The following is a 27220-nucleotide window of genomic DNA, read 5'->3' as shown; positions in this document are numbered from 1 at the left end:
CGGCCTTCAATCCCATCAATTTCCCTAATACAATTTCCCGCCTAATAAGGATATCCTTCATTCCTCCCTCTCACTGGACCCTCGGTCCCCTAGTACTTCTGGAAGGTTATTTGTATCTTCCTTCGTGAAGACAGAACCAAAGTATTTGTTCAATTGGTCTGCCATTTCTTTGTTCCCCATTATAAATTCACCTGAATCCGACTGCAAGGGACTTACGTTTGTCTTCACTAATCTTTTTCTCTTCACATATCTTTTGTAGTCAGTTTTTATATACCTGGCAAGCTTCTTCTCATACTCTATTTTCCCCCTCTTAATTAAACATGTTGTCCTTCTCTGCTGAATTCTAAATTTCTCACAGTCCTCAGGTTTGCTGCTTTTTCTGGCCAATTTATATGCCTCTGCCTTGGATTTAACACTATCCTTAATTTCCCTTTTTAGTCACGGTTTGAGCCACCTTCCCCGTTTAATTTTACTCCAGACAGGGATGTACAATTGCTGAAGTTCATCCATGTGATCTTTAAATGTTTGCCATTGCCTATCTACCGTCAACCCTTTAAGTATCATTTGCCAGTCTATTCTAGCCAATTCACGCCTCAGATCATCGAAGTTACCTTTCCTTAAGTTCAGGACCCTAGTTTCTGAATTAACTGTGTCACTCTCCATCCTAATAAAGAATTCTATCATGTTATGGTCACTCTTCCCCAAGGGGTCTCGCACAACAGGATTGCTAATTCGTCCTTTCTCATTACACATCACCCAGTCTAGGATGGCCAGCTCCCTGGTTGGTTCTTCGACATATTGGTCTGGAAAACCATCCCTAATACACTCCAGGAAACCCTCCTCCACCGCATTGCTACCAGTTTGGTTAGCCCAATCAATATGTAGATTAAAGTCACCCATGATAACTGCTGTATCTTTATTGCATGCATCCCTAATTTCTTGTTTGATGCTGTCCCCAACCTTACTACTACTGTTTGGTGGTCTGTACACAACTCCCACTAGCGTTTTCTGCCCCTTGGTATTCCGCAGCTCCACCCATACCGATTCCACATCATCCAAGCTAATGTCCTTTCTTATTATTGCATTAATTTCCTCTTTAACCAGCAATGCCACCCCGCCTCCTTTTCCTTTCTGCCTATCCTTTATAAATGTTGAATACCTCTGGATGTTGAGTTTCCAGCCTTGGTCACCCTGGAGCCATGTCTACTATCTGCGCAGTTAATTCGTCCGCCTTATTCCGAATACTCCTCGCATTGAGGCACAGAGCCTTCAGGCTTGTCTTTCTCACACACTTTGCCCCTTTAGAATTTTGCTGTAATGTGGCCCTTTTTGCTTTTTGCGTTAGGTTTCTCTGCCCTCCACTTTTACTTTTCTTCTTTCTATTTTTTGTTTCTGCCCCCATTCTACTTCCCTCTGTCTCCCTGCATAGGTTCCCATCCTCCTGCCATATTAGCTTGACTCCTCCCCAACAGCAATAGCAACTGTCCTACACTTCAATCTATTTTCCCAGTCCACTTTAGCCAACTCTGCCCTCATATCTTCATAGTCTCCTTTATTTAAGCTTAGTACGCTGGTTAGAGATCCAACTTTCTCACCCTCCATCTGAATTTGAAACTCAATTATGCTATGATCACTCATTCCAAGGGGATCCTTTACTCGGAGATTGTTATTAATCCTGTCTCATTACACAGGACCAGATCTAAGATAGCCTACCCCCTGGTTGGTTCTGTTACATACTGCTGAAGAAATGACCTACTCCTGTTCCTATTTCTTATGTTCTTATGTTTTCTTAACAGCCTGGGATATGTTTCATCCGGGCCTGGGGAATTATCCACTTTCAAATCTCCTAAACTCCTTAATATGTCCTCTCTATGTTTATTTCATCTAATATTTCACACTCCTCCTCCCCGATTGCAATGTCTGCATCGCCCCACTCTTTTGTGAAAACAGACACAAAGTATTAATTAGGAACCATACTCACGTCTTCCGTCTCCACACACAGATTACCTTTATGGTCTCTAATAGGCCCTACTCTTCCTTTAGTTAACCTCTTCTTCTTAATATATTTTTTAATCATTTTGGGAGTTTCCTTGATTTTACTTGCCAACATTTTTTCATGCTCTCTTTGCTTTTCTAAGTTCCTTTTCAATTTCACCCCTACACTTTCTATGTAGAAATATGTAGAATTTGCCAGAACAAGTACAATTGAGAATTAACATGCATATTCAAGTTATACTCACCAACGCGAAGTTCAAAGTTATTGAAGGAATGTTTGTTTATTTCCTGTATACTTTCATTTAAAGCAATAGTAAAGTCTGCCAGAGCACACAGATGGCCCCATTTCTCTTCACATTGCTGTAAATAGTAGACGATAAAAGTAAACTTTGAAAATGAATATAAAAAAAAGTATTGAAATTTTGTATTTAATATGTTACAAATTGTGCAGACACAATTTAAAGTGTTTCGTTTGTTACCTGCTTCTCAGGAGACAATCCAGAGACAGCCATGTAAGTGCTTCCAATAGTTTTAATTTTTTCAATGTCCTGAAATCGTTCTTCACCCAACAACTGCAAGAAGTATCAAGAAGGCAGAACAGTCAAATATAAATGGGCACATGTATCATCACCAAAATTGTATTTGGACAGTTCCGATCACCTCCCTATTTCTGTATACCTCCTCCAGCCTTATAACCCTCTGAGATGTCTGCGCTTCTCTAATTCTGACCTTTTGTGCATCCCTGATTTCCATCATCCTACTGTTGGCAGCCATGCCTTCAACTGCCTAGCCCCTTAGTTGGAATTCACTCCCTAAACCTTTCTGTCTCTCTCTCCTTTTTTAAGATACTCATTAAAATCTACCACTTTGACCAAGCTTTTGGTCAGCAGTCCTAATATCAGGTGATTGCGGAGAAGGTTGGTGTTGTTGTCGGTGAGGTTAGTGTTGGGGCTGATCGTAGTGGGATTCTGAGGACCAAGGTGAGATTTTTTCAAGGGCACCAATGCTGATGGAATAGGTGGCAGATGAAGTTGAGATGACAGAAATGATCTGTCAGTGGTGAGAAACATTGCTCCAAGGAGGTGACACTGGATAGAGAGTTCACTGCAAACATTTTAAACCTGCATAAAGCTGGAAAGTTTATTCCAAATCCTGAACGCTCCAGCTTCTAAGATTGGAAATTGAACAGCTGTGAAATGGTAGCTTTTATATTACTTTTGCAGCTGTCAACTATTCATAGCAATGGAGAATCATTGAGAACCCGACACACTTACCTGTCGTGATCCCCGAGCGCCGGGAACCTCGCAAAAAACTTGGAAAATTCGTTAGGACATTGTAAAATGCTGCTTAAGTACCTTTAAGCAGCTTCTTAAGTATCTCAATTGACTGACCTGTCACTAGAGCCGACACTTGAGAAACTGCCATGGAGGCGGGTTCAGAATGGACTTCCGCTCCGCTGTCAATCACTGCCATTTTGACAAATGTACCCGCCTCCAAATTCGCACTCTCAGCACTGGTAAGACTCCAGCCTATGATTCTATGAACTCTCTTGTGAAGTGCCTTGGGACGTTAAAGGCACTATATAAATGCAAGTTGTTGTTGTTATCTGGATAGTTATCAGAGAGAGAGCTTGCATTTCTACATTGCCTTTCACAATCTCAGGATGTCACAAAGTGCTTTAAAACCAGTGAGCTACTTTTGAAGTGTAGTCACTGTTGTAATGTAGGAAATTCAGATGGAATGGGACAGCGATGTGGGGACAATTCTCTCTCTGATTCCACTCCCCCCTCCCAGCACTGTAATATTGTGTCATCAAAAGGTAGAACCCCGATTTGAAACCCCCCCCCCCACCATGACCGACAAGAACATGACAAAAATGATGGTAAACTATTTTTTTTTATCACAGCAACAAAGATTTGCCGAATGCTTTCTTATGAAGACAGTTCACTTTATACTTCAAAACCCAGCAGAAGAAATAAAAGCACAAGACTCTGTTAAACTGTGAAGTGGTATTGCTAAGACTTTAAAGTTACCTCATCAAAATCTGCAATTATTTCATTCAGCAAACGTAAACATTCTACTCCTTGGTTATTCATCTCAGTTTGAGAATAGAAGTCTGCAAATCCTGGAATTGAGGCGAACATCACAGCAACAGAGTCGTACGACTGTGAATAAAGTTCCTGATGAGAAAAGAACAATAACAGTAATAAAGTACTAATGAGCAATCATCAATTTGTCAGCGTTATAGTTTATTTCTGATAATTCAAAGTTGTGTGTTATAAAAATAAATTATCTAATAATTTGAATTCAGCAACGTGGGAATTTAGTGCTAATAATTGAATTAGCAAATAATTTAAGTTAACCAACTTTGAATGAAGATAGGTAGAATGTATTATATTAAATTTTCAAAAAACATTTCCAGATGTTGTGCTTATTACTTGTCTTAACTATGGCATAAGAAGGTAACATGGAAAGAGGAAGGAACCGCAGCAGATTCCATAATGATTATCTCACAACACAGGCCGCCACCGACCAGCTTCTGTTTTCTTGCCAAGGCAAGACAGTCAGACTGCTCAGTACATATAGCATAGAGTATCAGCGTCGACCCCAGAGCTCCCAGTTTTGTCCTATTGTCTTATGTAACAGCTAAAATGTAATTTCCCTTGGTCAATTTGGGTGGAAGTGAGGTGTCAACATCACAGGGAGAAAGGCAGAGCCTCTCCATTACTGATATCTGCAGAGCGCCCATGTGTAAATCGTTCCATTCTTTCACAAACATTACAGATATTTATATATTGCTCCAGGTAGATTCTGACAAGCATCCTTCCATGCCATGACAGTGTGGAAATACACAATTACTCTAGATAGTTAATGCCATGTTGATATTGATAATATTGGAATTATAAAGGATTCTCATATTTACTGTTTGGAAGGGTTCATAATTGACAAGTGTGTTGGCTGTGGAGATATTTATAACCAATAATTTTCCATTGGTTATAAACAGGCTGATGCTTACAGAAGTGGAAAACCGTGGCTACAGATTTGATTCATTTTAAATTTGGTGTAATTTAATGAACTTACATCATTGTCTCTATCCTTTTCCAAGAAATGGCGTGCAACATGACTTGGTAGAATATTCCGAAGCATATTTTCATTATGTTCACGTAGCTCCTTCATTTCATTAACTTCCTCTTTTGCCTGAATACGCCAAAGGAAGTCCAGTCTTGCAGTGTATTCCAGCTAAAGTTTATTTAAAAAAAAATGTAAGTTCTTTTCATGCAGGTTGTATTGAAAAATTCAAAATTTTCCTCACGCTTTGTCAACCACAATTTATAAATTTTTCCCTTTTCCAGAATTTGTCCTTCAACCCCATGATAACATACAAAGCCACCTTATTCCTTTCCCATCTTTTTATGTTGCCCAAATCAATATTCTATCAAGATGATGGTTATAAAGTAGAATTGTCGAATTGTACACCACTAAAGAATTACAAATATAGCATCTCTCGAAAAGAACTGATTAAACACAAATATTTTTCATTGCAGGTACCCCAGCTCTTTATTATTTGGGACATATGTCTCCCTTTCTCTATTTCCTCTCTAAAAATGTATACATTTTCTTCCTGTTAGGAGGATAAATATGTCAAATCTTTTCTTGGGAGAGGAAAATAAATGATTCCTTTCATTCTATAAATATATTAAGAGTAAGAGGGTAAATAAAGAAAGGGTAAGGCCTATTAGAGACCATGAGGGTAATCTTTGTGTGGAGGCGGAAGATGTTGGTTAACAAATACTTTGCATCTGTTTTCACAAAGGAAAGAGGCAATGCAGATACTGCTATCGAGGAAAAGTGTGATATTCTGGATGAAATAAATATAGTGAGAGAGGAATTATTAAGGGGTTTAGCAGCTTTGAAAGTAGGTAAGTCCCCAGGCCTGGATGAAATGCATCCCAGGCTGTTGAGCGAAGTAAAAGAGGAAATAGCAGAGGCCTTGACCATCATTTTCCAGTCCTCTTTGGATCTGGGCATGGTGCTGGTGGATTGGAGGACTGCTAATGTAGTACCCTTGTTCAAGAAGGGAGAAAGAGATAGGCCGAGTAATTACAGGCCTGTCAGCCTAACCTCAGTGGTGAGAAAATTATTGGAAAAAATACTGAAAGACAGGATAAATCTACATTTGGAAAAGCAAGGATTAATTAGGGGCAGTCAGCACAGATTTGTTTAGGGAAGATCGTGTTTGACTAACCTGATTGAATTTTTTGAGGAGGTAACCAAGAGGGTTGATGAGGGTAGTGCATATGATGTAGTATATATGGACTTTAGCAAGGCTTTTGATAAGGTGCCACATGGTAGATAGGTCATGAAGGTTAAAATCCATGGCATACAGGGCAAAGTGGCAAGTCGGATCCAAAATTGGCTTAGAGGTAGGAAGCAAAGGGTAATGGTTGATGGATGTTTTTGTGACTGGAAGGATGTTTCCAGTGGGGTTCCACAGGGCTCAGTACTGGGTCCCTTGCTTTTTGTGGTATTTATCAACGATTTAGATTTGAATATAGGGAGTATGATTAAGAAGTTTGCAGCTGACACTAAAATTGGCTATGAGGTTGATAATGAAGAGGAAAGTCATGGGCTGCAGGAGGATATCAATCTACTGGTCAGGTGGGCAGAGCAGTGAAAATAGAATTTAATTCAGAGAAGTGTGAGGTAATGTACTTTGGGAGGGCTAATAAGGAAAGGGTATACACATTAAGCAGTAGGCCACTTAATAGTGTAGATGAACAAAGGGACCTTGGAGTGCTTGAACACAGATCCCTGAAAGTAGCAGGCCAGGTGGATAAGGTGGTTAAGAAGGCATACGGAATGCTTGCCTTTATTGGCCGAGGCACAGAATATAAGAGCAGGGAGGTTATGCTTAAATTGTATAATACTTTGGTTAAGCCACAGCTGGAGTACTGCGTGCAGTTCTGGTCACTGTAGGAAGGATGTGATTGCACTAGAGAGGGTGCAGAGGAGATTTACTGGGATGCTGCCTGGAATGGAGAATCTTAGTTATGAGGACAGATTGGATAGGCTGGGTTTGTTCTCATTGGAACAGAGGAGGTTGAGAGGAGACCTCATTGAGGTGTACAAAATATTGAGTGGCCTGGACATAGTGGATAGTAAGAGTCTATTTCCATTGGTAGAGGGGTCTATTACGAGAGGGCATAGTTTTAAGGTAGTTGATGGAAGGTTTAGAGGGGATTTGAGGGGGGTCTTCTTTACGCAGAGGGTTGTGGGGATCTAGAACTCGCTGTCTGGAAGAGTGGTGGATGCAGAAACTCTCACAATTTTTAAGAGATGGTTGGATGGGCACTTAAAGTGCAGTAACCTGCAGGGTTACAGACCGAGAGCTGGTAATTGGGATTAGACTTGATGACCTTTTGTTGGATGGCACAGATATAATGGTAAGTGCTGCAGGGAATAAAGCCAGCCAGGGTGATCTCCTGGACTAGTTCTGATCGCCTGGATGGGTTGGAGAGGAATTTTCCCAGATTTTTTCTCCCTAAATTGGCCTGGGTTTTTATCTGGTTTTTGCCTCTCCCAGGAGATCAGATGGCTCCGGTTGGGGTGGAGTGTAGAATGTTTCAGTATAAGGGGTGTCGCAATTGTGGTGAGGCAGACTGGTTGGGCTGGGTGCTCTTTGCCTTTCCGTCATTGTTCACAGGTTTATATGTAACCTTTAGGGCTGCTGACCAAGGGCAATGCGGCTCTTTTTTGGCCGGCGTGGACACGATGGGCCGAAATGGCCTCCTTCTGCGCTGTAAATTTCTATCTTTCTATCTTTCTATCTTTCTATTTGCAAGTGGGAAAACAGTTTAATTGATATGTGCCTGGATATCATTGCATCCTATTCACAGCCCACATGATTTTCCAGCTATTACTATTAATGGATATAAAATCATGCAGGCTGTGAATCAGGTGCTGTGAAAATTGGTCTTGACAGACTAAATCGTAACATTTATCTCATGATTCCATGGCTCATAATGGACCTCCTCTACGTCATGTGGCCATTTTAAGGGGTCGAAATCCGGTCCCGCTGCTTTTGAGGCGGTGACACCGGCTGAGTGTTGATTTTAACGCCAGGTAGTAGGTGCCGCCTCAAACTGAAAAATTCAGTTTTGCCACCCAAAGATGAGAGAGCAGTGCTAAAAGTGGCATTGCACATTTATCTTCAGGTGTCAACGGAGTGGCATTTCAGGAGGCCTACCGAATTTCCCGACGGTTGCCGGCATGCGAGTTCAAAAAAAAAGAAAAAAAAAGTTGCCGACACTTTCCCTCAGCTGCACCCACACTTCCCCACTGATCCCATTAATACCTAAATACAAAAAAAATAAACATAAACACTTAGCTTAATCCCTGGACGCGAGCGCACCGAGATCCCCGATGTCCTACCACCTTTCCCAGGCTGTACGGACGCCTTCCGGTAAGGGCACCGTACTCACCTAATTTCGGAGCTGTGGTGGCAAGGGGGCATTGCATGCTCGATGACGTCACCACGTGGGTGGCAGCCGAGCGCGCAGCGGTACGTCATGCCACCACCCTTACCGCCCAACTATATTTCCAGGCAGCCCAGGAACCCAGTTGCCGTCGACAGTAAGGACTTAGCCGCCCGTTAGCCGCCTCCCTCCGGTGGCAATAGGGTGGCGTTAAAAAATGAATTTCGACCCCTTAATGTGTGAGCCTGAACAGTGAGCATGGCAGGAGACTATGCAACTGTGGAAGCCACCTCAGCCAAGCCTGGTCCTTTTCTCCAACACATCACAAAAGCAATACACTGCGGATGCTGGAAATCTGAAATCAAAACAGAAAATGATGGAAATACTCAGCAGTCAGGCAGCATCTGTGGGAAGAGAAACAGAGTTAATGTTTCAGGTCAACATCGACATGCTGCCTGACCTGCTGAGTATTTCCAGCATTTTCTGTTTTTATTTCTGATCCTTGTCTCACCTGACATATCAGAATGCTCTACGAGCAGGAGTTGCTGGATAGTTATCAGAAGTCAAAAAGTGGCCCTATAACACTGAAATCAATTGGAGCATTCCACCAATGGCCCTAATGTAACCTTACTACAAATAACAGAAACCCTCTTTTCAATTTATTGTAAAAACGATAATGAACACAGGAAATTGTGAAAAATGCTGAGAATTGACACAGATATATACACAAGTATGCAGACGGAAACACACAAACAGCAATACACACTTATACACAAGGGATGGACAAATGGTAAAACACAGATCCAGAACTTTAGCACTAACTGATAATTATACTTTCACAGCTGTCAAATTGGCTTTATGTCTTATTCAGCAATAAACTTAGAACACTACTACTCTCACAATTTTTTTACCAGTGTCATCACCCTCAAAACACCTGATAAATATCCCCAACGTATCTCGGTGAAAATAGCAGCAACTCAAAAAAACCTCCCGAACAACGGCAGTAACTTTGAAGCTTAATTTAATGGCATAAACTCGATAAACCATTGAATAAAATTGAGTGTATTTTCTGCTATGTGTGTGCCATAGTTGCTATTTATAAAGGTTGTGCCTGGTTTGTGCACCACACTCTGGATCTGGTAGTTCTACACAAGGTGAAAATGACAACCCCCATGAAGCAGCCTTTTTATGGGGGAAATGGGTTAGTGGTTGGGTAAACTATAAAGAATAAAATATAGATAAGAAATAAAATAAATTATTAAGTTAATTACACAATTCATTTGCTGATTATGTATTTATAAATTAATTCATTGTAATTTCACAGTTAGTGAACCTTTAAAGCTTGCCATTACCTGTTGTCCATGATAAAACACAGCCAAAAGAAACATTGCCATGAGCAACAGGGAGGTCTCCTTTGTGCCGAGGAAGTTTCTGCTACAAAAGAAATATTGGAGCACTTGTTAATATTAAAGGCAACACACTGCAGGGATCTTAGAGTTACAGTTACCGTCTTTGCAGCTGTGATTATACTTTGTACATTTTGGCTAAATAAATTAACAATGTAAATACAAATTACAGAAATCAGAAAAGTCAATCCTTTAAGATTCAAGTCTGAGGAAATTCCTCCAGATTCCTGCCATAACTCCATGGGAGGCTGGCAGGATAGTGGTGGAGATCCATTTGCTTGCCATGTAAAGGTCAGAACCTCCACGGGTCCCTTACAAGGCAAATGTTATCAGGAGGAAGGAGCCAGGGGAAGGGGCTCACGATGCCATGAGTTCATGTTCCAGTGGCTCTGTCAAGAGCTGGCATATCTATGGAGGCTGGGGCATTCAATAAGGTGCAGCATATATAGGCACCACCGGTAAGGACCAGACCAGGGAAACATAACTACCCAGATCGTGACACGAGGAATTTCAGACCTTAGTTCTTTAGAACGTATTCTAATTTCCAACCTGCTAATCCATTATCACGCAAAAATTCTTGAAGGATGATTTTTGAATTTCACCGCACCAATTGCTCAAAGTTGACATCAGATGGCCTGAACCAGTTTGGGGTTTGTGCACACACTCCACCAATTTTACCTGAAAATTGCTAACAAGGTCCCACAACCGGAGAAGGACCCCCATTTGTATACTTAAGCAATTTCCCACTGGAATCAGGCTGGTAGGCAGCTTGCTTGTCCATTTACAAGCTCACCTGGCATTTGTAACCAACAGTTATTGCTTAGAAGCAAATAGAAATAGAAAGCGGTCGCTTTTTCTGTTTATATGTTACATCATTGCAAGTATATTTTGTAGGGTCCTTGAAAACTCTGATTTTGTAACCACAGAATTTGTTTCCTGCAGAAACTTTTGCAACAGATAAAGCAAATTCTAAGGGGCCGAAATTGCCCTCCGCCTCGTTTGCGGTGGATAATTTGAGTAAACTGAAGATTTAGCAGCCATAGAGACGGGGCGGAGAACGGGGCGATATTCAGGACTTTGTTTTTTGGGAAGCCTCCCGGCGCTCTCGGGTGCTGTTGGAGTCGGGAGCAGGGCAGAACAGAGTCGGGAGCGAGACAGAACAGAGTCGGGAGCGAGACAGAACAGAGTCGGGAGCAGGGTGGAAGGCGAGCGGTGTCATTTAGCGACGCGCTGAGCATGTCAGCGCAGCGCTGATGTGTCGCAACGTTCCACCCCTTCACTTAAAGGGGAGGGATGTTACGAGGCCTTCTACCCAGGTAGGGGTTCGGCTGGGCCAACGGCCCGGCCCCCAAGCGGGGGTGCTAGGTTGCCTGTTGGTGGCCCGTCCGCCATTGTCGGGCTGACACAGGAGTCGGCCGACAATCAAAACAAAATGGTGGCTGTGGCAGTACGCCTTACCGCACCTTTAAGGGTGGCTACAGCACCCAGCCACCGGCAGCTTTGCGTCCTGCGATCGGCACCAACCATGGGACAGTTCCCCCCATGGGGCGCAAAATGCGTTGGCGCTGGGTGGTAAGGGGTTGGCGCGCAGGGTGGGAAAGACGGGGCGCGGTGTAAACCTGAGACCACAGCCCCCAGGGTCGCACCAGCCGCCTGTCCCTGGATGGAAAGGCCTTAACACCCGTTAAAAAGGGACAATTCCAGCCCCTAGATCTTTGTAAGAAAATCATGAATGTCTCTTCTAGGCTGCCTTGATGGCTCAGTCAGTAAGTACACTATGGGCTGTGGTACTGATCACACAGTCCTTGAAGGCCCCAGATTTGATCCCTGTTCTGTGCTGAGTTACCTCAGCTGGAGCAGGAATACTAGTTGGTCTTTTTTCTTTGAACTTTCTTCTTTATTTCTGTGTTTTTGTTGCAAGATTCTCTCTTTCAGTAATTTAATTTCCTTCTTCTTCACACCGAGCCAGATACCTGTGTAACTGAGAGGGTAGTTGTTCAGCCTGCTCCCAGGCTGCTGCCAGTGACCCCTGCAGCTGGATGCTAGGAAGTACCAAGGCTACTCATAGGAACATAGGAACAGGAGTAGGCCATTCAGCCCCTCGAGCCTGTTCTACCATTCAATGAGATCGTGGCTGATGTGCGATCTAACTCCATATATCGTTGGACACTGCTTGGGCCTTTGCCATGCATTGAGGCTCAGACTATGAATTGAGGGGAATGAGATTTGAAACATGTCCCTTCCTGCTTCTAGGCACTGAGCATTACCATGCTAAAGCTAAATACTACAATGCTGGCACAAGTCTAAGTAATGTAATTAGTACTGAGTGAGGTAAAACAGTAAACACTTACTCTCCATTGTGATGGAAGTTGTCGTATCTAACAAAGAGCGAGCTGTAGATGGTTTCAGTCAGCAGTGAGTAAACTGCTATCATTATCAGCAGCACGGCAAGTTTCAAGACGGAATTCAGACGGAGAAACACTGCACAAGTCACCATCGCTAGCACCCCAGTAAACACAAAATACTGAACAGATAACACACAAGGGTTAGGTTAGAGCTTCAACGCCATAACATAAGAACATAAGAATTAGGAACAGGAGTAGGCCATCTAGCCCCTCGAGCCTGCTCCGCCATTCAACAAGATCATGGCTGATCTGGCCGTGGACTCAGCTCCACTTACCCGCCCGCTCCCCATAACCCTTAATTCCCTTATTGGTTAAAAATCTATCTATCTGTGACTTGAATACATTCAATGAGCTAGCCTCAACTGCTTCCTTGGGCAGAGAATTCCACAGATTCACAACCCTCTGGGAGAAGAAATTCCTTCTCAAATTGGCTCCCCCGTATTTTGAGGCTGTGCCCCCTAGTTCTAGTCTCCCCTACCAGTGGAAACAACCTCTCTGCCTCTATCTTGTCTATCCCTTTCATTATTTTAAATGTTTCTATAAGATCACCCCTCATCCTTCTGAACTCCAATGAGTAAAGACCCAGTCTACTCAATCTATCATCATAAGGTAACCCCCTCATCTCCGGAATCAGCCTAGTGAATCGTCTCTGTACCCCCTCCAAAGCTAGTATATCCTTCCTTAAGTAAGGTGACCAAAACTGCATGCAGTACTCCAGGTGCGGCCTCACCAATACCCTATACAGTTGCAGCAGGACCTCCCTGCTTTTGTACTCCATCCCTCTCGTAATGAAGGCCAACATTCCATTCGCCTTCCTGATTACCTGCTGCACCTGCAAACTAACTTTTTGGGATTCATGCACAAGGACCCCCAGGTCCCTCTGCACCTCAGCATGCTGTAATTTCTCCCCATTCAAATAATATTCCCTTTTACTGTTTTTTTTCCCCAAGGTGGATGACCTCACACTTTCCGACATTGTATTCCATCTGCCAAACCTTAGCCCATTCGCTTAACCTATCCAAATCTCTTTGCAGCCTCTCTGTGTCCTCTACACAACCCGCTTTCCCACTAATCTTTGTGTCATCTGCAAATTTTGTTACACTACACTCTGTCCACTCTTCCAGGTCATCTATGTATATTTAAAACAGTTGTGGTCCCAGCACCGATCCCTGTGGCACACCACTAACCACCGATTTCCAACCCGAAAAGGACCCATTTATCCCGACTCGACTCGACTAGTGGGCAGAGTTTCAGATATTCACATATTCAGATATTCCATGAATTTATTACAAGAGTTTGAACGACTTAGTTATTCTGGTAACTGCTATCTTTTCTTTTTTAGTTACCTCCTTTCTTTTAGGTCTCCCAACATGATACAACATTCTCTGTCTACGAGAACCAGCATGTCACCTTAGCCACTGCCATTGGCATGTATTGCAACTTTATGAGCTGCATAAATTACCCTGGAATTTCAGTGCAATTTGCTCTCATTCCTGTGGGTGAGTACCCAGTCTCATTTCTTGCTCCATAACTGTACCACTGAGATAATGGAGTGGCTGTATGAGGAATCATAGCATCAGTATGTATTTTCCATGACTCAGAACATTAGTACACCAATGCATTATGCACCAGGCTGCCAGTCATGTACTGCAAATTGTAAGTAATTAAAATCATGCTTCCTGTTTAATTTCAGTAAAATAATTATTTAGCAGTCTCAAAATTAGCATGTAAAATCCTGTTTGAAACCTCATATAATAAAAATAAAATCAGTGAGGCTGGGACAGCATGTTCTTTAAGTTTGCGACACCTCTGTCTCAAGCGCACTGAGCAGAACACTTGGAAATAGTTCATATTTGTTTACGGAACATATTGAGGTCCCTCAGAGCTTTAAAAACAATTAAAATACATGAGAGAGGCACAACAGAAACACATTACACTAAAAGAAATACCTTGCATTTGTAGAAAGAAAAGAACTTGCATTTATATAGTGCCTTTCACAACCTCAGGATGTCCCAAAGCACTTTACAGCCAATGAAGTACTTTAAAGCCCAGTCACTGTTGTAATATAGCAAGTTATCACACTCTCAGGTTGCTTAAAAGCATTTCACACCTTTTTTCTTGGCTGCTCTTGGACCCTTCTCTTCCCACTCTTCCCTTCCCTGTCACCAGGCTATGCCATCTTTCATGTCTTCCCTCTCAGTTACTTTGATTTCCCCTCCTCCACCGATCCCAACCCATCATTACTCCTATAACTTCCTACTCCCCCACCACTGTCCCAGACTTGAATTTCCTTGAATAATGCTACAGTCTCCCTCTTGGTTACTGCCGTACTACTCCAGTACCTTCTCCTCCTTTGAGCATTTCATGCTGTCCTACCCCTCATATTTCTCCTTTAAAATCTTCATTGTCTAACGCCTCACCAAGCCTTACCCCCAGTTACTCCTTGAGGTATCTGTAATGTATGTATGCCTGGGCTACCTGCCACCAGGGGGAGTGACCGTCGGAGGCCATTGGGCCACAGACACACATGTGCATCCCTTGTATATAAAGAAAGCCTCCATGTTTAATCCTCATTTTGAGAGCTAATAAAGTAGTCAGGTCGCACCTGATTGAGTTCACGGTACTAAGGCTATTGAGTTATTGCATACGCAACATTTGGTGACAAGGCACAATACGAACTTTCATACACAAAAAAAAATTAGCACCGTTGGAATCCTGGAGCAATTCATGGAGGGGAAGACTGGGAGGATTTTACAGATCGCCTCGACCAGTGCTTTTTGGCCAACAAGATGGATGAAGACCCTGACGCAGTTAGGCACAGGGCGGTTTTCCTCACGGTTTGTGGTCCAAAGATCTATGGCCTCATAAAGAATATGCTCTCTCCTGCACGTCCAATGGAAAAGACCTATGAGGAATTGTGTGCTCTGATCTGGGACCATCTCAAACCTAAAGAAGGCATCATTATCTTGAGATATCGCTTTTACAAGCACGTTCGTTCTGAGGGCCAGGACGTGGCGGAATCTGTTGCCAACCAGAGACGTCTCACTGGGCCGTGGAAGTTTGGAACCGCCTTGGAAGACATGCTGCACGACGTCTTTGTAATTGGCATAAACCACGAGGTGATCCTGTGAAAGCTGCTGGCTGTGAAGACGCTGGATCTGAGCAGGGCCATCACGATCGCCCAGGCTTGCTTGACCACGGTCGATAATACAAAGCAGATATCCTCGCAGAGTCGGAACGCCACAGCAAGTACTGTGCACCAGATTGTGTCGTTGGTTGGCAGTGCTGCACCTGGCAGGGCCTACCCGACTGTGTTTGCGAAACCTGTAGCTGCTCGAAGTCCACCATTGGGCATGAATCTGATTTCACCCTGTTGGCGTTGTGGGGTCAATCATCGCCTCATCAGTGCCATTTCAGACAGTATATTTGTAGAGGCTGTGCAAAATGGGGCACCTTCAGCAGATGTGTCTGCAGCTCAGTAAGCGTGCTGCGACATACCACGTGGATGATGATGACCGATCTGGAGCGGATCCGGCAGTGCAACCCAAGATACCCGAGGAGGAAGTGTATAGTGTACATTCGTTCCTGACAAAGTGCCAACCGATAATGATTGAAGTAAAATTGAACGTCATGCTGGTATCTATGGAATTAGACACGGGTGTGAGTCAGTCAATTATGAACCAGAGGACTTTTGAAAAGCTGTAGGACACCAAGGCTGTGAAACCCAAGCTGAGTCCAATAAATAAAAAATTGCATACCTACACCAAAGAGCTCACACCAAAGAGCTCATACCAGTGATTGGCAGTGCAGCAGTCAAGGTGTCGTACGATGGGGTGGTTCATGATCTATTGCTGTGGATCATTCCAGGCAATGGTCCAACGCTGTTCGGCAGGAGTTAGCTCGAAAAAATAAAGTGGAACTGGAACGATATTAAAGCTTTGTCATCAGTGGATGACGCTTCATGTGCTCAAGTGCTGAGCAACTTTTCCTTGCTGTTTGAACCAGGCATCGGCAACTTCACGGGAGCCAAGGTGCAGATCCACTTGGACTTGCATGCAAGACCCGTCCATCACAAAGCCCGGGCGGTCCCATACCTGATGAGAAGGTCGAAATCGAACTGGACAGACTCCAACGTGAAGGGGTGATTTCACCGGTTGAATTTAGCGAATGGGCTAGTCCCATTGTTCCTGTGCTGAAGAGTGATGGCACTGTCAGGATTTGTGGAGACTACAAAGTTACAATCAACTGGGATCAGTACCCGTTACCAAAGGCTGATGACCTGTTTGCAATGCTAGCCGGGGGAAAGTCGTTCACCAAATTGGATCTGACGTCGGCCTATATGATACAGGAGCTTGTCGAATCATCGAAGAAACTTACGTGCATCAATACGCATAAAGGGCTGTTCATTTACAACAGGTGTCCTTTTGGAATTCGCTCGGCTGCAGCCATATTTCAGAGAAACATGAAGTAAGTCCCTAGAACCATGGTCTTCCAAGATGACATTCTGGTCACAGGTTGTGACACTGCCGAACACCTGCACAACCTGGAAGAGGTTCTACATCGTCTGGACAAAATGGGGCTCAGGCTGAAACGTTCAAAGTGTATCTTTATGTCACTGAAAGTCGAATTCCTGGGAAGGAAGATTGCTGCAGACAGCATCAGGCCTACGGACTCGAAAACAGAGGCCATCGAAAATGCACCCAGACCTCAGAATGTGACGGAGCTGCTTTCGTTCCTTGGTCTTCTCAACTATTCGGTAATTTCTTACCTAAATTGAGCACATTATTAGAGCCATTGCACATGCTGCTCAGAAAAGGCGACAACTGGGTTTGGGGTGTATCTTAAGACAGGGCCTTCGAGAAGGCTAGAAATCTGCTTTGTTCCAACAAATTGCTGGTACATTATGACCCATGCAAGTGTTTAGTATTGGCCTGTGATACTTCATCACATGGGGTTGGTTGCGTGCTCCAACAATCCAATGAGTTGGGCAAACTACAACCCGTTGCATACGCATTGAGAAGCATGGTAGAGAAAGAAGCTTTAGCTTGCGTATATGGGGTTAAAAAGATGCACCAGTATCTGTTTGGGCTTCGTTTCGAGCTTGAAGCCGATCACAAGCCGCTCATATCTTTGTTTTCAGAACATAGAGGTATTAATACTAACGTGTTGTTCAGCATCCAGAGGTGGCCGCTGACATTATCTGCCTATGATTATGTCATTTGCCATAGACCTGGCACCAAGAATTGTGCTGATGCATTTAGCCGTTTACCGTTGCCCACACCGGAGATGGAAACGCCACAGCCCGCAGACCTCCTGTTGGTCATGGATGCCTTTGAGTTTGAAGGGTCGCCTGTCACTGCTCAACAAGTTAGGACCTGGACTAGCCAGGATCCGATCTTATTGGTTGTAAACGTTGTGTCCTTAGTGGTGATTGGTCAGCCATTCCCAGGGAAGTGTGTGATGAGACCAAACCTTACAACTGTCGCAAAGATGAACTATCCATTCAATCTGATTGTTTGCTATGGGGTAATCTTGTTGTTATGCCCAAGAAAGGCAGGAAGAGATTTGTACGGGATTTACACAGTACCCATCCCGGTATTGTGATGATGAAGGCCATTGTCAGGTCTCACGTTTGGTGGCCTGGCATTGACTCTGATTTGGAGTCATGTGTGCATCAGTGCAACACTTGCATGCAGTTAAGCAATGCACCAGTGGAATCTCCGTTAAGTCTGTGGTCGTGGCCATCCAAACCATGGTCGAGGATCCACATCGACTATGCGGGTCCTTTCCTGGGCAAAATGTTTTTGGTTGTGGTGGATGCGTATTCCAAATGGATAGAATGTGTAATCATGTCATCCAGCATATCTACAGCCACCACTGAGAGCCTTCGTGCCATGTTCGCCACTCATGGTCTACCCGACATCGTTGTGAGTGACAACGGATCGTGCTTCATGAGTTTGGAGTTTCAAGAGTTTATGAGACTCAATGGTATCAAGCACATAAGGTCAGCACCATTCAAACCCGCATCCAATGGTCAAGCGGAGCGGGCTGTCCAAACCATCAAGCAGAGCCTGAAACACTTAACTCACGATTCTTTGCAGACTCACTTGTCACGCATACTGCATAGTTACAGGACGAGACCCTACACGCTTACCGGGGTCCCCCCTGCTGAACTGTTGATGAAGAGAGGTCTCAAGACCATGCTCTTGCTTGTCCACCCTGATCGTAACAATCACATCGAAAACAGATGTTAACATCAGCAGTGGTATCATGATCGCACTGCCGTGTCACGCGACATCTCTATTAATGATCCTGTGTATTTGTTAAATTATGGTCAAGGCCCCAAGTGGGTCACTGGCACTGTTACGGCCAAGGAGGGTAACAGGGTGCTTTTGTCAGGCTCACTAATGGGCAAACATGCAGGAGGAACATTGATCAGACAAGATTGCAGCTCACAGACGAACCAGAACAGTTTGAAGAAGACACCATCAATGACCAACCAATTCATATTCAGCCATCAGAAGACCCGGCTGTTGTCAATGAATCTGGACCTTCAATCCCCGACATGGACACTGCCACTCGCATTAGGTCGGCTACCCAGCCTCAAGTCATGAATGACTCGGAGAGCTCAACCAGATCTGGAATTGAACTGAGATGATCAACTAGGGAGTGGAAAGCCCCGGACCGTCTCAATTTGTAAATAGGACTGATACCAAGATCTTGGGGGTGGAATGATGTAAAGTATGTATGCCCGCGTTTACCTGGCACCAGGGAGAACGACCTCGGAGGCCATTGGGCCACAGACACACACGTGCAGCCCTTGTATATAAAGAAAGCCTCAATGTTTAATCCTCACTTTGAGAGCTAATAAAGTAGAGTCAGATCGCACCTGATTGAGTTCACGGTACTAAGCCTATTGAGTTAATGCATACGCAACAGTATCCTCTCTCATTTAGCTTCTGCACTGAGTGACTCTTCACCTTGGTTATTTCAATCTCCATTTCAATATCCCTTGCCCTCTCTTCTTTGAACTTACCATGCTTGTGTTCTCTGTAAACCTTTCTCTCCACATAAACTCACCTACCCATATTCTGGCCTTACTATCTCCCATGGTCCCTTTATTTCTATGGCCTCTCACCTCCTTGTGGTTTCAATGAGTAACAAGGCCATCTCCAACCCACATCCCTCTAGCCTGTTCTAGCCCCACTTGCTTCTGGCTCCATCCCTGGAAAAAGCTATCTCCTAAGTCGCTTACAACTGCTCCTTCAAACTGTTTATTGCCTAGCCTTTGGACCCTCATTCACCATGATACCTCTGCAGCTGTTGATTTCTCAACATCTCCCTCACCTTGCTTCCAGCAAAACTTGAGCACATAATCTAGACTAACACTTCAATACGGTACTGATGGAGTTCTCTACTTTCAGAGGTGCTGCATTTTGGATGAGATGTCAAACTGTGGCCGCATTTGTCTGCTCAAGTGAACATAAAAGATTCCATGGCACTATTCAAAGAACAGGAAAGTTCCCAAACTATTATCTGCCCAACATTTATTCCTCAACAATAAAATTTAAACAGTTTAGGGTCGAGGCAGTTGAAGGCATCACCGCCAATGGTAGAGCAATGAGAACTGGGGATATGCAAGACGGTAGAATTGGAGGAGCACAGAGATCTCGGAAGACTGTAGAGCTGGAGGAGGTTACAAAGATAGGGAGGGGCAAGGCCATGGAGGGAATATTGGCCAGTTCAACAGGAGAATATCTTGCTTTTCTTTGAATATTGCTGTGGGATCTTTTATTCTACTAAGTAGGCAGTGGAGTCTCAAAATCTCATCTGAAAGATGGCACCTCTGAAATTGCAGTGCTTCCTCAGTACTGTACTGAAGTATCAGCCTAAATCATGTGCTCAAGTCCTGCACTGGGTCTCGAACCCAAAACCTTTTGGGGTAGAATTGATTATAGCTAGTTTTCGGACTCATAACAACATGCACAGACAGCACGTGCCTCAACCAGGGGACTTGAGACTTATCTGAAATTGGACCTCGAACATCATTTTCAAGGAGATCAATTTTGGGCAGATTTTCTTGCCAGCAGAGGCCATCAGATATATTCCAGGGAAGGAGGAGAGGACAACAGATGGGGTGAGGTGGGTGGCCATCGTAGGCTGGCAGCAGCCATTGTGAGTAGCATTCCTGCTCCAACTGACTCCACATTGAATTTAAATAAAATTTACTCACTGTTTCCAGCCGCTGCTTAGCCACTGAATATTCCTGAGTGGAAGAGGCCTGTCGCCTGCTTTGCTCAGTGCGCCCAGTTTAACAGAGGGTCTATAAAATACGTGTTAGACCCTCATTTATATATGTAAGGGGCCTAACAGCTGGTTTTTAGGCAGTCACCAGGGCGGACTGAAAAACTGGATGACCCAATATGGGGTCGGACATGTTTCAGGCATCCTTGGTGCACAGGGCATTTCCTCCAGAAATTGATACTTTTTACGCCCATTTTCCAACTGCAATGAGATCAATTTCTACCTCTCTGACTCAGAAACAAGACAGCTAATAACTGACCTAAAATCATACTTATACCAATTCCATAAGATACCACATTATTGGTATATGAAACCTTAGCATTAGAATTAAGATTTAGAGTTATTTTTCTTTCCCGAGGGAAGGGGAACAAGCATATGATCAAGGATGGAGCTCTCCTATTGGCTCTAACAGGGTCCACTGGGATCGGGGGAAACATCTGTATTATGAATAGATTTATATACATATTTTGTAAGAATGAGGCTTTATATGGGAGTACTACATTGGCAGTGTATTTGAAGACCAACATGCTATGTCAAGGGAAGACACGAGTTTACTGCCATGGTTACCTATTAATAAACTTCCACTAAGTTAGTACTGCTGACGAACTTTATATTAACTATAGAACTTGAATGGGTTAATGCCTCATTAAAATAAAGGAGAGAAGAATTTGATGTTAATGCATTAAGTTGTCATTAGTGACATGGTGCATTCAAGACTGAATAAACTTTACCTATACAAATTTGAAGCTAATGGATTCATTTCATTAACTCAGGAGTTGCTGCCGCAGCGACCTCTGTGCAAAATCTGCTTCACAGTTATTAGTAAATAGTATTAAAAGACATTTTACATTGGTTATAAAGTGCTTTGCGAGGTCATAAGGGCACAATAGGGTGCTGTATAAATATAATTTCTTCCTGTTAGTGTAATACGTTTCTGTTGTGTCTCTCTACAATTCCTCCCTCATTCATTTTAGGTGTAATTTTTTCAAGCTGGAAGGGTAAAAAAAAAAGACCTGCAGATTTTGTAAAGAAAACTCAATATTTGTGCAGTGAACAAATGTAATATTCTGAGATCAATTCATTGATTCATTATTCAGAGGTAATGGATCAGTTCTACTGGCTTTGAATATTACAGCCTGGAAATGACTGAGTGATATTATAGTATGCTCACTTAACACACTTCCTCTGTCCAGTATTTCAACAGAGGCATTAACAGATTTATTTTAAATGGATTAATGCCTCATTAAAAGAAAGGAGAGAATAATTTGATGTCAATGCATTAAGTGTGAAGTAATTTCCAGGCTTATCTAAATTTAAATAATCTATTTATAAGAAACAAATAATTCAAAGTTTATTTCAAGGCAGAGATACATTTGGTAGGTTAGCTGATTTTGATGAACTACTCAAACATCAATCTCATGGTGTGTCATATAATCTGAATCCCTCAACTAGCTCTGTAGCATTCTTCCAGCTATCTATTGTTATTTCATATTCCATGTGGATTGGGAATAATCAAAGCACCCTTAGTAGTGATAATTTACACCTCCTGGAATACAAACAATAATACACAAAATACAAATGACAACGGTGTTGAACGCCTCATTCTGCCAGTTATAAGGGTCTGATTTGAATTCGTTTGGGTAGTCTCAATCCAGTTGCTAATGGATTTGCGTCTAAATAACAAAACAGTTGTAGTTTGTCACTAATTGACAACCTAGCTCAGAAAGGCCATAAGGATGCTGGCTTTGGAAATAAAAAACAGAAAATGCTGGGAAATACTCAGTAGGTCAGGCAGCATCTGTGAAGAGAGAAACAGAATTAACGTTTCAGGTCGATGACCTTTCGTCAGAACTGGTACTGTAAACATTGATACTGGCACATTGGGGCGCTCTTGTGAGGTTGAAGGTTGAGGCAGAATAAAGGGAGCTGTGATCTGCATCTGGCTGTCATTGCAGGAGGGCATAATCAGGTTAGCAGAATGGGCCATTACGTGCTAGATATAGCTCAATGCAGAAAAATATCAGTTAATACATTTTGAGATTTAACAGCAAAAGGAAGAACACTCTAAATGGTAGAATTCTTACCAGAATGGAGGTGCACATACATAGCTCTTTAAAGGTGGAAATACAGGTAGAAAAGATGAGTAGAAGAGTGCAAATGAGACTAGTGGCTTTAAATATAAAAACAAAGAATTGATGCTGAATTTGTGCAAGATGTTGGTTAGGTCACAGTGTGTATATTGTGTGCAGTTCTGGGCTCTCATTATAGGAAAGATATTAGCGCCATGGAAAAGGTGCAGCGAAGATTCTACAATATGAGGTTGTAGTTATAAAGAAAAGCTTGATTAGTGTTTTTTTCATTGGAGTAGAGAATGTTAAGGGGGATTTAACAGAGGTTTTAACAAAGTTATGAAAGGTTTGGAGGAGGTAGATAGTGAAAGATCATTTCCACTGATTGGCAAATCGGTAACTAGTGGGGAATGACTCAACAACAGCAACAACTGCATTTATATAGAGTCTTTAATGTAGCAAAATGTCCCAGGGCACTTAACAAGAACGTAACCAATAAATATTTGACACCGAGCCACAGAAGCAGATATGAGGACATATGAGCTGAAGCTTGGTCAAAGAGGTATGTTTTAAAGGAGGAGAGTGAGGTAGAGAGGCAGAAAGGTTTAGGGAGGGAATTCCGTAGCTTAGGGCCAAGGTAGCTGAAAGCACAGCTGTCAATGGTAGAGCGATTAAAATTGTGGATGTGGAAGATGCCAGAATTGGAGGAGCACAGAGATCGCGAAGGCTTGTAGGGCTGGAGGCCATGGAAAGAAAACAAGGATCAGGATTTTAAAATTGAGGCATTGTCAGACTGGGAGCCAATGTAGGTCAGCAAGCACAGGGGTGATGGACTTGGTGCAAGTTAAGGGGGCAGATTTTGCGGTGGTTATGTTGGCATACACAATGTACGCCGTCATACCGCCTTTGACATATACCGCAAGTTCGGGGATTCCGCATGCGCTTTGGCATGCTCTAAATCTTGAACTTGCGATCTGTCAAGGTACACCTTGGCAGATGATCCACACCAACGAGAAATACTATTTGCTGGTGCAGAGTTGGGCTAGTTGCCCAACAACTACCCAGCAATTAAGTCCAAAAATGTTACGGTTAGTGAAAGCGGGCACAAGAGTCTGTTTCACTGTGAAAGGAACATATTTGAGTGCGTCTAAAATGATTGTTAACCCGGTCTGGTATCACTTCACAATAAAATACATCATCATCTCATCATCATCATATGCAGTCCCTCAGAATCGAGGAGGACTTGCTTCCACTCTTAACATGAGTTCTTAGGTGGCTGAACAATCCAATGCGAGAACCACAGTCCCTGTCACAGGTGGGACAGATTGTCATTGAGGGAAGAGGTGGGTGGGACTGGTTTGCCGCACGCTCTTTCCGCTGCCTGCGCTTGTTTTCTGCATATTCTCGGCGATGAGACTCGAGGTGCTCAGCGCCCTCTCGGATGCACTTCCTCCACTTAAGGCGGTCTTTGGCCAGAGACTCCCAGGTGTCAGTGGGGATGTTGCACTTTATCAGGGAGGCTTTGAGGGTGTCCTTGTAACGTTTCCCCTGCCCATCTTTGGCTCGTTTGCCGTGAAGGAGTTCCGAGTAGAGCGCTTGCTTTGGGAGTCGTGAGAGTCCTCCTCAACCGTCTTCTCCCGGTGGCCGAGGAACTGTCCCCTAGAGGCACAATGGACATGATCGTTGCAGCGCGACAGCTGCAGGAAAAATGCAGGGAACAGCGCCAGCCCTTATACATGGTCTTCTTCGACCTTACGCTGTCAACCGCGAGGGTCTATGGAGCATCCTCCTCCGCTTCGGATGCCCCCAAAAGTTTGTCACCATCCTCTGCCTGCTCCACGACGACATGCAGGCTGTGATCCTTACCAACGGGTCCATTACAGACGCAATCCACCTCCGGACCGGTGTCAAACAGGGCTGCGTCATCGCCCCAATCCTCTTCTCAATCTTCCTTGCTGCCATGCTCCACCTCACAGTCAATAAAATACATGTACCTAGTGGCAACATTTAGAAACATTAAAAATATAAAATCTGACAATCAATATTTAAAATTATCAATGTTTTCTGCGCTCCAATTGTATGATCAAGAACTGGGCATTTGGCACAGATCATTTATACTTCCTCCAAATGTATGAAATAAAACCATTTTGCTATTTAATTATTTTAGATAATACATTTAAAGCTGCCCCACAGCTGGTGTGCTACGTACATGGTGTTTAGTAAATCAAAAGGATCATTGCCAACACCTTTCAGTGTTATTGAATCGCAATCTGTCGTAATGGACCTTTGACACGATATTAAATGCTAGCCTTAAAAGAATAAAAAACTTACCTGATTTAAACACATCCTTAATTTAAAAAGCCGGGATAATTTAAGTACAACACAAGTAATTCTTTGGGCTAACAAAGCACGCTACAACATTCTACAATGCTCCTTAGTGCAAATAAGAAAAGGTACATGTTTCTTAGAATGAAATATAAATAAAATAAGATTTAATACACTTCCCAAGTGATAGAAACTGTTTTAACCTGAATAGAAGGTTGAACAGCTAAACTATTTATTTCACTTTAATAAACGGTCAAAGGACGAGAATCTTTCCATTGACTTCAAATTATGTATTTTTTAACCTTCAAGTGGAAAACAGATGCTAAATTATTGTTGGTCATTTGTTAATTTTAACAAAATGCTGATATATGAAATAAGTTCAAGTATCAGTTTAATTAAAAGTTTTAAAAAGTTTTTAAACGTAATTTAATTGGAAGAGACTGAACGAAGTTTCTGTGGGCATGGCTTAGTTTTGACAGATTTTGTGGGCGTGTCTTCCCTTACCCATAGGCTGTACACTGCGCTCCTGCCATCCGTGATGCAATATGCTGCGCAGAACTCTGCAGCGCCAAAGAGCATTCTCCATTCTCGCACAAGGTAAGTTCGTATTCTTTTCGGCGGTCAGTAGAGTACTCCATAGCAATGCCGCCGACCGCAATCTTTTAGGCCAATATTATATGAGCACGTTATGTCGGGAAGAAGATGGGAGGTCTGCCAGGAGAGCATTGGAATAGTTAAATCTAGAAGTAACAAAGGGATGGATGTGGGTTGCAGGAGCAGATGAATTGAGTCAGGTTCAGAGTCGAGTGATGTTACAAGGTGGAAATAGGCAGTATTGGTGAGGGAGTGGATATGCGTTTTTTTTAGCTCATCCCAGGGGTCAAACACAACACCAAGGTTGCGGATGGTCTGGCTCAGCTTCAGACAGTTGCCAAGGAGAGGGATGGCAATGGTGGTTAGGGAACAAAGTTTGTGGTGGGGACCAAAGACTATGGACTAAAAATTCACCAACCTTGCGCTGCTTTTCCAGCAATATTTCACCGTTTTTGGCGCGAAACGGTGAACTGGGAAATTCGGAGAAGTCTTGCGCCGGTGGTTTTTACGTACCGCTGGGGGGCAGACTGCCGGCGTGCAAGACTCGAAATAGCGCTTTCACCTAAAATTTGGCTCACGTCAAAAAAAAACGTCAGGGAAAAACTTGCGTTGCAGTCCTTGGAACAGCGATAGGTATGAAGACCTGCAAAAAAAGGTAAGTTAAAGATTTAAAAAAAAATTATTTTGCAGCGATTCAATAGTTAAGTGTTTTGTGAATGTTTTGTGATTTTTAAAAATTTTTTTGTTTTTTGCAATTTTTTGGGGGTGTTTTCCGCCCTCCCAAGGCCTCTCTTGAGGAGTTATCGGCCAATTTTTGCTGCTGGGCGAATTGAAGCCCAACTTTTAGGCCTCGTAGCGGTAGCAGAGTGATAGCGGTATTTTTGGCGGAAAAATAACACTGTCACCAAAAACAGAATTTCTAGCCCATTGGCTTTGGTCATCCCAATATTTAGTTGGAGGAAATTTCTGCTGATCCAATACTGGATGTCGAACAAGCAATGTTACAAATCAGAGACAGTGGAGGGGTCAAGAGAGATGGCAATGAGATAGAGTTGAGTGTCCTCAGCGTACATGTGGAACCTAATGTTCAGATGATGTCGCTGAGGGGCAGCATGTAGATGAGAACTAGGAGGGGGCCAATGGTAGATCCCCTGGGGACTCCAGAGGGAGATTCGGCATTATCACTACAACAACAGAGGGAATTTTTTTTTTAATTCCACAGAGGGTTAGTAGAACTTTTCTACAATTGGCTATTAAGGTAGAGATTGTAACATCATTTGAAAGGAATTATATAAGTATTTGAAATGGAAAAACAAAAAAGGTTACATGAAAGGGCATGTAAAACATAGATATGATTGGATTATGGCCTCCTCTGTGCTGTAATTTCTAGGATTCTATATCTGATGTTTCTTTAGTTTCCTTCTCTAGTATCTCTCCGATTTCTGTTCATGCCCTCTTTGAGCTCATCTTGCCCATGTGATCCCTGCTTCCTTGACCCAATTTCCACAAAACTGCTGAACACCCAACTTCCCTTCCTGGACCCAAGATTAACTGACATTATAAATAATTCCCACTTCTCAGATACTGTCTCCTTCTTTTTCAAAATCGTTATCATCACCTTCTTCCTCTAAAAAAACCATCCTTGA

The 27220-nt window shown here is 43.2% G+C and overlaps 1 protein-coding gene across 1 annotated transcript in view; it reads right to left on the bottom strand.

Moving 5' to 3' along the window:
* adcy8 (adenylate cyclase 8 (brain)) overlaps positions 1 to 27220 on the bottom strand; it is a 201221-nt gene that overhangs the window by 40075 nt on the left and 133926 nt on the right. Inside the window, exons 12-17 of the mRNA XM_070876004.1 lie at positions 12229 to 12401; positions 9824 to 9902; positions 5077 to 5235; positions 4029 to 4175; positions 2475 to 2567; positions 2241 to 2355 (exon numbers count right to left, since the gene is read on the bottom strand). Coding sequence (XP_070732105.1) covers positions 2241 to 2355; positions 2475 to 2567; positions 4029 to 4175; positions 5077 to 5235; positions 9824 to 9902; positions 12229 to 12401 — 766 coding nt within the window. The remainder of the gene's footprint in view (positions 1 to 2240; positions 2356 to 2474; positions 2568 to 4028; positions 4176 to 5076; positions 5236 to 9823; positions 9903 to 12228; positions 12402 to 27220) is intronic.

This window comes from Pristiophorus japonicus, chromosome 1, assembly GCF_044704955.1.
Source record: "Pristiophorus japonicus isolate sPriJap1 chromosome 1, sPriJap1.hap1, whole genome shotgun sequence".
NCBI lineage: Eukaryota > Metazoa > Chordata > Chondrichthyes > Pristiophoridae > Pristiophorus > Pristiophorus japonicus.
The sequence above is the reverse complement of the archived record's forward strand: the minus strand, read 5'-3'. Positions and strand labels throughout refer to the sequence as shown.